Below are 13,546 nucleotides of genomic sequence, written 5' to 3' on the forward strand. Positions count from 1 at the left end.
GTTAAAACAAAGGTTAGCCATGTGTTGGCAAAAATGAATGTGCAAGTCAAGAAAGCTTACCAACAGCCAGCATCACTTACTGCACTGGTAGGATATTCACAGCTGCTTTTTCAAAGCCTATGTCAGATACTCTAGTGAATGTAATTGGCTCCAATGAGTGTAATTTGCACATCATTGGAAAGATACAGTATATTCTCCTCTTTTTTTTTACTGCTGGTATGTAATAAAAAAATGTGTTTATTCTGTTGTTGCTAGTGATATTCATAAAAACAACGAATAAAAAAAAAAAGCTATTGTTTTTTATATATTTTGTATTTTTATTAGATTTTCTTTGCGGATGCCCTGCAGTACCCCCACGGAACTCCGGTTGAATATCCCTGGGCTAAGTGAGTGACAGAGGGAAGTGCCACTCAACTTAACCTTTCTGTTAACACCTCTCCTTGAGCAACACACAGATATATCTACAGCAAACCAGGAGCACTGGACGACAGGACAGACCACTCCTCATCAGTATGAGAAGCACTCCAATAGGAACACAACAGCTCTCCACTGGAATAACATTACAAGTTAAATGGGGCTGTGTTAGAGGAAGGAACAAAAGTGATCCAAGGTGTTGTGTTTTTTCCACAGCCGCCTTTGAAGGCGATGCGGTATGCGTGTGGATATTTACGTAATTACAGTGGTAAGCTACCAGAGCCAAACAGGCATATTTACTGTTCACTTACTGGCATTAACCTCATCAATCCCTTCTTAACAGGGGCAGCAGAGGAGAGAAGAGGCGAACAACTCAACATGAAACTAGGCTCACCTTTAGACTCATTCACAGATGAATGTCAACTTTAACAACACAGGCCTTGGCTTTAATCACATACAGACAGACTAGGAGATGAATCAGCCAGAGACTAAAGAAACAGAGGCCAGAATACAGGGTTTTTCTGTTCTCTCTTCCTTTTAGGGGAAGAAACTATAATTCATCTTAAACACATCCAGACTCTAGACTCCCAGATTGCTCTTTTTCATGTTGAACCTTGACCTACAGCCAAAAATAGCTCCTGCGTTGTGTAACCTCGTGTAAGGAATGGTCATGTTTTAACCAGGGCAGGAAATTTCACATAGCAAGCTTGTGGGGGAGGAAGGATTGTTATTAACATCCCCTATCCATCCATCCAGTCATTTTACTGCAATGTGATTTTCCATCTTAGAGGAGAAATTGAACAAGTCGCCCATTAGAACTGGCATGGATAGATTTCTCAAAGGTTAATGAATTCTCATTCATTAAAACACCACACTTTATTACAGCACATTGTGATTGGTGAGGCTTTATGGAAATGGAGGTTATATCTAACCACTGCTCAGTACAACGAGATAGAATATCTAATGTCTGTGCCAGGTTAAGCCTGTTCATAGAAACATTCCTAGCTTCTCTAATTGAGCCCCTCTTTCTCTGTTCTCTTTCTCCTTACCTTTTAAACACCCAACTAAACAGAGAATCCAGTTATAGAGTGTAACATTCACACAATGGGACACTAAAGAGATGCAATATGAACAAATGCTGGGATCACAGTTCCTTTGTCTATCATGGTGGTAGATCAGAAGAACAAAACTACAGTATGTTCAAAAAGAGCTAGACAGATGTGAATGCTTGAAATCAAAATGATTCTTCATACATTGGCTGAATAGGAATTATGATGAATGGACCTCTTGGGATCATAGTAATAGTTGTGTAACTAACAGAAATGGTGACTTCCTCATGTTAACAACCATGTTGTGAAAATGCCTCCCTGTAAATACAGCTGAGAGACAGTTTTACCCTCTCACTGACCCTGAACTACACTCCAACCTGAACCTACCCCATCCTTAACCCAAACCACTGCCATGACCTCTTTCACTGTCATGTTTCCATAGTCAGTACACAGCAATTACTTCAGTAATGATAGTGTTTAGTGTTGGGAATATAGTATTTCTGTGCTCAATCACCCACAGTACAGTATCCCAAACAACGCACCCATAAACGTCAATATAAAAAAATATATACAAAAATACAGTTCAAAACCAAGTTCACTTATTCAAGGAGTACAGTGTCAAAACAACTCATTATTAACACAGCCTACTGCAGTAACTGTAACCTTTATAGAGACCTCCATAATTGCTCAGTCTTTCAAAATTCAGGAGGCTGATAGGTCACAAGTCAGGGTTCAAGATGACATGTCTCTGTGACCAGCTACTCCTCCTTTCATTAAATGGTATTACAGCCTGCCTCAACCTCTAACCCCTCTTTTGACTATATAGGACACAGCTCAATGGAAAGCATGGACACAGGCAGACTGTGGGGGGAGAGAGAAAGGGGGTGGAAGAGGGAGGGAGAAAGAGGGAGAGAGAATGAGAGAAAGAGAGCAGGAAGGGAGCGAGGGGGGAGGGGGAGAAAAAGGAGGAAGAGAAGGGGGAGAGAGAGGTCATGGTGCCATGTCATGGTCAACAACACCGTTGACCAGTCACGTCAGGCTGTAGACGTGCTCGTGTGAACATTAAGAACCCACGACTGAGCGGCTTCAACACTCCATATTCACTCCATATTCATTCCATATTCACTCCATATTCATTCCATATTCACTCCATATTCATTCCATATTCACTCCATATTCATTCCATATTCACTTCATTTTCAATCCATATTCATTCCATATTCATAAGTATCTGTGGCAGAAAAGATATGGAAGCCTGGCAACATGTAAAATAACACATCCGTGTCAGTGATATTCTCAGCAGCAAGTGATACAAGTGACTTGGTCACCACCATTAGCTGCTGTGACTAAGCATAGGGAGAAGCTGCTTTAGCGTTCAAATCAGAACGCTTCAGAGCGGTTAGGATCTCAGCTGTTATCCTCCATCTACACTACCGTTCAAAAGTTTGGGGTCACTAGAAATTTGCTTGTTTTTGAAAGAAAAGCACATTTTCTGTCCATTAAAATAACATAAAATTGATCAGAAATACAGTTTAGACATTGTTAATGTTGTAAATTACTATTGTAGCTGGAAACGGCAGATTTTTTTTACGGAATATCTATATAGGAGTCAAGGAGGCCCATTATCAGCAACAATCCCTCCTGTGTTAGCTAATCCAAGTTCATCATTTTAAAAGGATAATTGATCATTAGCTGTTAGCACAGCTGTCCTAATTAAAAAAGCAATAAAACTGGCCTTCTTTAGACTAGTTGAGTATCTGGAGCATCAGGATTTATGGGTTCAATTACAGGCTCAAAATGGCCAGAAACAAAGAACTTTCTTCTGAAACTCATCAGTCTATTCTTGTTCTGAGAAATGAAGGTTATTCCATGCGAGAAATTGCCACTCTGTGTACTACTTCCTTCACAGAACAGCGCAAACTGGCTCTAACCAGAATAGAAGAGTGGGAGGCCCTGGTGCACAACTGAGCACAACTGAGTTTGAGAAACAGACGCCTCACAAGTCCTCAACTGGCAGCTTCATTAATTAGTACCCGGGACTCCAGGATGCTGGCCTTCTAGGCAGAGTTGCAAAGAAAAAGGAATATCTCAGACTGGCCAATAAAAAGAAAAGATTAAGATGGGCAAAAGAACACAGACACTGGACAGAGGAAGGCAGAGTCCCGGAGTCGCCTCTTCACTGTTGACGTTGAGACTGGTGTTTTGTGGGTACTATTTAATAAAGCTGGCAGTTGAGGACTTGTGAGGCGTCTGTTTCTCAAACTAGACACTAATGTACTTGTCCTCTTGCTCAGTTGTGCACCGGGGCCTCCCACTCCTCTTTCTATTCTGGTTAGGGCCAGTTTGCGCTGTTCTGTGAAGGGAGTAGTACACAGCGTTGTACCAGATCTTCAGTTTCTTGGCAATTTCTCACATGGAATAGCCTTCATTTCTCAGAACAAGAATAGACTGATGAGTTTCAGAAGAAAGTTATTTGTTTCTGGCCATTTGGAGCCTGTAAATTGAACCCATAAATGCTGATGCTCCAGATACTCAACTAGTCTAAAGAAGGCCAGTTGTATTGCTTCTTTAATGAGCACAACAGTTTTCAGCTGTGCTAACATAATTGCAAAAGGGTTTTCTAATGATCCATTAGCCTTTTAAAATGATAAACCTGTGCCATTAGAAGACAGGAGTGATGGTTGCTGATAATGGGCCTCCTTGACTCATATATAGATATTCCATTAAAAAAAATATTCACATCACTCCAATCATAACTTAATCTCTTCAGTCTCTCTGCCTCATCTTCTATCAGAGGATAGTCTAGATTCCAGAATCTTCTATATTTTAGATGATTAACCCAGTTGAAGATGGTGGTTGGGAGAGCAGCCAGACCAGAGCAGCCGAGCAGCAGACAGTGATTCATTAAACAAAACATGTGGGTCCAATGTGATTGGAGGAGTAATGATCACTCAGACAGAGCCTCCTTTCCTAATCACTGACTATTATGGATGGATGCACAGTAGTGTGTGCATGAGTGTGTGTGGGTGTGTGTGTGTGTGTCTTACGCAAGTCAATTATGAACATTTCAGAGTGCCAAAAGTAGAACAAAGCTGCAGCATCTTGCTGTGCAATTCAACACACTTCACCCTAAAAATGAAACTTGTTCCAACACAAATCAAAGTAATGGTAAAAAGGCTCTGACATGTTTGATGTAAAATGAACACCAACTGCATACAGTGCATTCAAATAATACTTCAGTGTTAAAATCAATACATCAAAGGTTTGTTGTGCATGTACAGACAGTAATACAATCAGAAACAGACAGTACAGGTTAGCTGGGCAGCTAACCTGTACTAACCTGTACACCTTGTTAACTACCCTAGGCATGCGCATTGGCAGCAGGTAGCCTAGTGGTTAGAGCATTGAGCCAGTAACCGAAAAGTTGCTAGATCAAATCCCCGATCTGACAAGGTTACCCTCTGTTGTTATGCCCCTGAACAAGGCAGTTAACCCACCGTTCCTAGGCCACCATTGTAAATAAGAATTTGTTCTTAACTGACTTGCCCAGTTAAATAAAGGTTAATTAAAATAACTAAAATGGCATCTGTGGAGTGACTGACAGGTGACGAGCTAACCTAATGTCTCTCTAATCCCACATCAAACAGAACACAGCCATTTATCCATCAGCTCATCTGGTCCAGCTGGACTCACAGCAGAGACCGTGTTCACATTGACATGGTGTCACTTCTAGTCGGCTGATGATGGGACAAAACAACGGTCACTGTACAACACTGTCAGACACACCCTCAGAATAGTCTTACAGTAATTGCAGACTAAAAGCACAAAATTAATTTGTGCCGAGTTGTTTGAGCAGCATAGACAGACCCACAGAACACACATTCTAGTCCTGTATTTTAAAATGTGTGTGAAGTGTGTTCTGTGCTGCCTTCTAGGACTGTGTATGTGTATCTTGTCCTACCTTGACCTCCTGACTGGTGAACACCTCAACGTCCACCACACAGGCAATGAGGACAAAGATATCACAGTCCAGGTTTCGGGAAGGCATTTCCACTTTGCTCCTCTCTGTACCGCTCAAACAGACAAATAACTGCTAGAATCTACGTCTCGGTCCGAAGCACCTGGCTGTGTGTTTCTGTGTGTGTGTTCACGCCGGTGTGTGTGTGTGAGGAGGAGAGTGTGTGTGTTGTATTGTGCTCTGAAGAGCCCACTCTGTAATAATCTCTAGCTGTGAGGCAGGCTGGTTGTTAGTCAGAGCTGGCTGACTAGAGAAGTCGAGACTCCGAGAGGAATCAGACCACTAGCCCCCCCTCCCCTCCCCTCGCTCCCTCTTCCAGTTATGACATCACTGCCCCCAGCACACACACACAATATCAAAACGTTGATTTGTATTCCACACCATGCTCCCTAAAATCAAGAGACACACTCAGACACATTGGCTCTGGGGAAGGATTCAAACAATATTCTGCAGTATGAATATGCAATATTAGCTTCATAAATACCAGGCTGATTCCCGCTGCGCTACATGTGCAGCAGTGGAGGCTCCTCAGAGGAGGAAGGGGAGGTCCATCCTCCTTAGTGAACTTCATAAAAATAGTGAACAATTTAAAAAAGTTGTCCTTTTTATAATAAATGAATTTCACGTCACCAAATAATTTATGAAAATAAACTGTTGCAATGAAGATCTACAGTAGTCTCAGCAGCACTCTGTAGGGTAGCACCATGGTGTAGCTGGAGGACAGCTAGCTTCCTTCCTCCTCTGGGTACATTGACTTCAATGCTCATGGTTCTTCACCTATATAGACTTACACAGTAATTATGACAACTTCCGGAGGACGTCCTCCAACCTATCAGGGCTCTTGCAGCATGAACTGACATGTTGTCCACCCAATCAAAGGATCAGAGAATTAATCTAGTACTGAAAGCATAAGCTACAGCTAGCTAGCACTGCAGTGCATAAAATGTGGTGAGTAGTTGACTAAAAGAGAGAGAAAGACAATAGTTGGTCTGTTTTTAAAAAAAATTAATTTATTCCAAAATTAAGGAGAGAGAGAGAAAGAGAGAGAAGGAGAGAGTTTAGCCTACTCAAACACCCAGCTCAAACAGAGAGGGATGCTATGTTAGCTAGCTGGCTATGGCTTTCTGACTGTACACTGTACTGCATGATTGTAGCAGATGTATTAGTTCTAGTAGTTCTGGTTGACTATGACGTGACAACGTGTAGTGGTTAGCGGTCATGATATGAAGGTTTGGCTTGGAAAAGTGTTTTTGCCTGGTCACAGACAGCTGATGTGTTGTGCACTGAAGTCCACAAGCGATGGAAAAGATGAGATGAGAGTATATTGATATGCTTGAAGGAACTATATACTAGAGGTCGACCGATTATGATTTTTCAACGCCGATACCGATACCGATTATTTGAGGACAAAAAAAGCTGATACCGATTAATCGTCCGATAAAAAAAAAAGTATTTATATATATACACACACACACACACACACACACACACACACACACACACACACACACACACACACACACACACACACACACACACACACACACACACACACACACACACACACACACACATATTTTTGTAATAATGACAATTGCAACAATACTGAATGAACAATGAACACTTATTTGAACTTAATATAATACATATTATGGGCTTTTGAATGGGTGTTCCACATGTTGGTGGTATTTTTTGATTTAGCCGTTGCTGACCCCATGCTTACATCTTTATCACAAATAAGACACCTTGCTTTCCCTGGTGCCAATTCCATGTAATAGTCCCACACTGGTGCTCTGCTTTTCTCTGCCATCTGTAAAACACACACACAGCTCTGAAGTGACAATGATACTGAAGAGTCTGCTTAGGAGACAAATACTCTCAACTGTTTGAATAAAAATAGAGTTTAAGTTACCTGTGATGAATGTTGAAAACAAAAACTAATTTCTATATGCAGGAAATCCTATTTTAATAATTGGCATGGTAAGAATTGACTACCAAAGTGCGAGTCATAATTCCCATGACACCTTCTAGCAAAATCTGAAAAGCATTTCCTTCATTCATTTATTCCATAGGATAATCTTAGATTCACTTAAAATAAGGTGTTTCGTGTAGGTTTACACCACCTTGCCAATTTTAAACTGTGTAGATATCCATAGGATAAGGTAACTCTGATCAATATTGGCTAAATATAAGCGAAGATCATTTTTTCTGTAGAGTGGATTTATGAAAATATGTTGACAAACGTGACCTTCTCCTAGTGAGATTTACACGGGTATCAAAACGCCGAGGCGGTTTAAGCCTGCACGAAACACAGACCTTATTTGAAGTAGATCAAGGCATTCTCTATGGAAGACATGAACAGTAAAAAAATGTTTCATCCGTTCCGTATTTTATCTAACGGGTGGCATCCATGAGTCTAAATATTCCTGTTACATTGCACAACCTTCAATATTATGTCATAATTACGTACAATTCTGGCAAATTAGTTGGCAAAGAGCCAGGCTGCCCAAACTGTTGCAGAGACCCTGACTCTGCATGCAATAAACGCAAGAGAAGTGACACAATTTCACCTGGTTAATATTGCCTGCTATCCTGGATTTATTTTAGCTAAATAAGGCAGGTTTAAAAATATATACTTGTGTATTGATTTTAAGAAATGCATTAATGTTTATGGTTAAGTACACATTGGAGCAACGACAGTCGTTGATTGATTGTTTTTTATAAGATAAGTTTAATGCTAGCTAGCAAACTTACCTTGGCTTACTGCATTCGCGTAACAGGCAGGCTCCTATTGGAGTGCAATGTAATCAGGTGGTTGGAGCGTTGGACAAGTTAACTGTAAGATTGCAAGGTTGGATCCCCCGAGCTGACAAGGTAAAAATCTGTCGTTCTGCCTTGTTCCTAGGCCGTCATTGAAAATAAGAATGTGTTCTTAACTGACTTGCCTCGTTAAATAAAGGTGTTAAAAAATAAAAAATCCCAAAAATACAGATTTCCGATTGTTATAAAAACTTGAAATCGGCCCTAATTAATCGTCCATACACAACAAGTTGTTTTTATGTGGCTGCTATGTAAGTGAACTGTGTTTGTGTATGACATGGGGTGTATTCATTGAGCCGATTGTGTTGAAAAACGTTTACTTAAATTGAAACAAAAGGAAAGAAATGGCGATAAACATACCCGATATTGTCCAATAGAAATGCTTGTTTGCAACTGTTGGACTAATGATTGTACAGCGAAATGCAGGCAAGAGTGTGCAAGGCGGTATTGAATGTGTCACTGTCTGTCACCGAGATTATTCAAAATTCTCTCGACCTGTGCACCTACGCTGTAAACTTTCATTTATAGGCTAGGTTGTAGCAACCTCATGATGGGTACAGGGTAAATGTGAGTATCATGTATTAACCTAAACCTATCACTGTTACATTGAACTGGGTGAATGGAATATGAATGACAGTCATCCAATACGCTGTAATAGAAATAAGGCCATGTTCATTAATAAAATGATCATCCTCCCTCATCTTAAATGGCAACGACCGCCAATGACGTGCAGCAACAATCATGTAAGCTCGCGGGATCAGGCAGCATTGGTGAGGCTAATGAAACATATACCAATTCATTTAATATTCTAAAAATATTGATAAAATACTAGTATAACCACTCATAGTCATATAATAATCATATTATAAATCATTTCCGCATCCTCATTGCTTATTCTACTGTAGTAAACACTACTTGTATCAAAGGATGAAATGATGATGATTAATACATGGGTCTAATGCTGACGTTATTTTACAGGGGTGCTTTGTGTTCATATCACATCTTCCACTGACCAGTCTGCCTCCTCCTCCTCGTCTTAGAATTTGAGCTACCCGGTGGTGAAACACGGCTATTTGTCCAGGGTAAACAACAGAGGTGTCATAGAATACAGCTAACACATTACCTCCATGGAATACAGCTAACACATTACCTCCATGGAATACAGCTAACACATTACCTCTATGGAATACAGCTAACACATTACCTCTATGGAATACAGCTAACACATTACCTCTATGGAATACAGCTAACACATTACCTCCATGGAATACAGCTAACACATTACCTCTATGTAATACAGCTAACACATTACCTCTATGTAATACAGCTAACACATTACCTCTATGTAATACAGCTAACACATTACCTCTATGTAATACAGCTAACACATTACCTCCATGGAATACAGCTAACGCATTACCAGTATGGAATACAGCTAACACATTACCTCTATGTAATACAGCTAACACATTACCTCCATGGAATACAGCTAACACATTACCTCTATGGAATACAGCAAACAGATTACCTCCATGGAATACAGCAAACACATTACCAGTATGGAATACAGCTAACACATTACCTCTATGTAATACAGCTAACACATTACCTCCATGGAATACAGCTAACACATTACCTCTATGGAATACAGCTAACACATTACCTCCATGGAATACAGCTAACACATTACCTCCATGGAATACAGCTAACACATTACCTCCATGGAATACAGCTAACACATTACCAGTATGGAATACAGTTAACACATTACCTCTATGTAATACAGCTAACACATTACCTCTATGTAATACAGCTAACACATTACCTCCATGGAATACAGCTAACGCATTACCAGTATGGAATACAGCTAACACATTACCTCTATGGAATACAGCTAACACATTACCTCCATGGAATACAGCTAACACATTACCTCCATGGAATACAGCTAACACATTACCTCCATGGAATACAGCTAACACATTACCTCCATGGAATACAGCTAACGCATTACCAGTATGGAATACAGCTAACACATTACCTCTATGGAATACAGCTAACACATTACCTTCATGGAATACAGCTAACACATTACCTCCATGGAATACAGCTAACACATTACCTCCATGGAATACAGCTAACACATTACCTCCATGGAATACAGCTAACACATTACCTCCATGGAATACAGCTAACACATTACCTCCATGGAATACACATAGACCGGGATAGTACTCATCTGTATGTGAATACATGCGATGCACAGAACATCAGCCATGCTGAGGCAAGGGACAGGTTATTATATGGCGGTATTGCATGACTGTGTTAAGTCATACACTCACACTAATGCCAACCAGGTACACTGCATAGAGGGTAGCATGTGTTTGCCTCTCTCCACTCCATCTCTCCTAATTTCCTTTCTCTATCTCTTACTCTCTCTTTTGCCCTGTCTCTCCCCTCTATCTATTCGGGTGTATTGACAGAACGATCCTGCAGTACCAATGTAATATTTTATCATGTTGTCCTTCCTTAATGGAAAATCAGCCTCTGTCACCACGCACGCACTCACGCACACACGCACACACACACACACGGTTTTCCTTGGTGTCGATAAACAACCCATCTCAGCCTGTCACAAACCAGTGGGTGGGCGACCAGGGGGAACACCATTTCATAAACCCACCTAATTCACAAGGACCCGTTTGTGTCGTTGAGCTGAAAATAAAAGAGTGTAAGGGCTTCAACACAGCCAGACCAAGACGACGTCGCTTAGACTAATTGCGCTGGCTAAGACAGAGGCTGGGGCTGATTTCACACACCACTACAAGGTCCTTGATAAAACACACACAAAGACAGACTGTCTGCATAAGTGGAGCAGTTTAACAGCCATTTGTCCACATGGCAATAGAGTAGAAACGGGACCAGAGTTAGATGAGAGAGACAGTAACAGCAGAGTCAATGGAATACAGTCCACTCCTGATATCTGAAGCAAGAGACACGGGATTGATCAACAGAACTGCACTTAAACTGACGTATGTTCACTTATCCGATGTGTACTTATCAGGACTCAACTGTATATAAGGTAAGTTGAAACCAAACTGTCAGTTTAAACCAATAAAGCCTCCCACTCGCCACGGTTTTCTATTGTAAACAAAGCCCAGTCCATCCATTTAGCTGCTTATCTTTGGCCACACAAAGCCATCATCACTCCGGCCACAACGGCCTGCCTGCCTGTGGGAAACCCTTGATTAGATAAAGGAGAGTCACAATAGAAGGCCCACCCAGTCTTCTAACCAGTTATTGACAGACAAAACGTTAATGGGGGAAATGGAAAATCTAGTGTTCAGTGGAACAGCAGCCCAGAGAGAGACCTTTGTACCCAGGCTGGGAACTGCCTGTTGTCAAAGGAGTCTCTGGACAACACAGACAGAGCTGTTTCTAAGTTCAAGATGAGTGTTTCAACTTTGACATTATGTGGTTGCGTGCAGTGCATGCACATGGCATGTCCAGATGTACATTACATGTACATGCACTGCACGCAACCACACAGACAAATTACATTTTCAAGTACACAAGTACATACAGAACAGCTTAGAATTAATTGAAACACACAACCAATGTAAATAGTCCGTGGGGGCATTTGATTAATTGCTATGTCTTATGGCTTATGGCTTCTGGGTAGAAGCTGTTCAGGAGCCTTTTGAACCTAGACTTGGGCTCCAGCAGAGACAACAGTCTATGACTAGGGTGACTGGAGTCTTCAATTTTTTTGGGGGGCCTTCCTCTGACACCGCCTAGTATATAGGTCCTGGATGGCAGGAAGCTTGGCCCCTGTGATGTACTCGGCCGTACACACTACCCTCTGTAGCACCTTACGGTCCAATGCCGAGCAGTTGCCATACCAGGCGATGATGCAACCAGTCAGGATGCTCTTCGTGTTGCAGCTGTATAACTTTGAGGATGTGGGGACCCATGCCAAATCTTTTCAGTCTCCTTAGGGGGAAAAGGTGTTGTTGTGCCTTCATCATGACTGTTTTGGTGTGTTTGGACCATGATAGTTTGTTGGTGATGTGAACACCATGGAAAGTGAAACTCTCAACCTGCTCCACTACAGCCCTGTTGCTGTTAACGGGAGCCTGTTCGGCACGCCTTTTCCTGTAGTCCACAGTCATCTCCTCTGTCTTGTTCACATTGAGGGAAAGGTTGTTGTCCTGGCAGTCTCTGACCTCCTCCCTATAGGCTGTCTCATCGTTGTCGGTGATCAGGCCTACCACTGTCGTCAGCAAACTTAATGATGGTGTTGGAGTCGTGCTTGGCCATGCAGTCGTGGGTGAATGAACAGGTAGTACAGTAGGGGACTAAGCACGCACCCCTGAGGGGCCCCAGTGTTGAGGATCAGCGTGGCAGACTTGTTGTTACCTACCTTTACCACCTGAGGGCGGCCTGTCAGGAAGTCCAGGATCCAGTTGCAGAAGGAGGTGTTTAGACCCAGGGTCCTTAGCTTAGTGATGAGCTTTGTGGGCACAATGGTGTTGAATGCTTAGCTGTAGTCAATGAACAACATTCTCACACACAGTTGAAGTCTTTACATACACCTTATACATTTAAACTCAGTTTTTCACAATTCCTGACATTTAATCCTAGTAAAATTCCCTGTCTTAGGTCAGTTAGGATCACCACTTCATTTTAAGAATGTGAAATGTTAGAATAATAATAGAGATAATGATTTATTTCAGCTTTTAATTCTTTCATCACAATCCCAGTTGGTCAGAAGTTTACATACACTCAATTAGTATTTGGTAGAATTGCCTTTAAATTGTTTAAGTTGGGTTCAACATTTGGGGTAGCCTTCCACAAGCTTCCCACAATAAGTTGGGTGAATTTTGGTCCATTCCTCCTGACAGAGCTGGTGTAACTGAATCAGGTTTGTAGGCCTCCTTGCTTGCAAACGCTTTTTCAGTTCTGCCCACAAATGTTCTATAGGATTAAGATCAGGGCTTTGTGATGGCCACTCCAATACCTTGACTTTGTTGTCCTTAAACCATTTTGCCACATCTTAGGAAGTATGCTTGGGGTCATTGTCTATTTGGAAGACCCATTTACGACAAAGCTTTAACTGATGTCTTGAGATGTTTCTTCAATATACAGTGCCTTGCGAAAGTATTCGGCCCCCTTGAACTTTGCGACCTTTTGCCACATTTCAGGCTTCAAACATAAAGATATAAAACTGTATTTTTTTGTGAAG

The 13,546-nt window shown here is 41.4% G+C and overlaps 1 protein-coding gene across 3 annotated transcripts in view; it reads right to left on the reverse strand.

The window, feature by feature from the left end:
* The window catches only part of LOC139415168 (calcipressin-2-like), a 136,812-nt gene that overhangs the window by 80,712 nt on the left and 42,554 nt on the right, over positions 1 to 13,546 (reverse strand). The window contains exon 1 of one of the 3 annotated variants that reach the window (XM_071163050.1): positions 5,425 to 5,729. The exons of the other annotated variants lie outside the window; for them this stretch is intronic. Within the exon in view, the coding sequence (XP_071019151.1) occupies positions 5,425 to 5,511 (87 nt within the window). The 5' untranslated portion in view covers positions 5,512 to 5,729. Of the gene's footprint in view, positions 1 to 5,424; positions 5,730 to 13,546 lie in introns of those variants that run through there. 3 annotated transcript variants of the gene reach the window in all.

The sequence above is a fragment of the Oncorhynchus clarkii genome, chromosome 8, assembly GCF_045791955.1.
Source record: "Oncorhynchus clarkii lewisi isolate Uvic-CL-2024 chromosome 8, UVic_Ocla_1.0, whole genome shotgun sequence".
Lineage (NCBI taxonomy): Eukaryota > Metazoa > Chordata > Actinopteri > Salmoniformes > Salmonidae > Oncorhynchus > Oncorhynchus clarkii.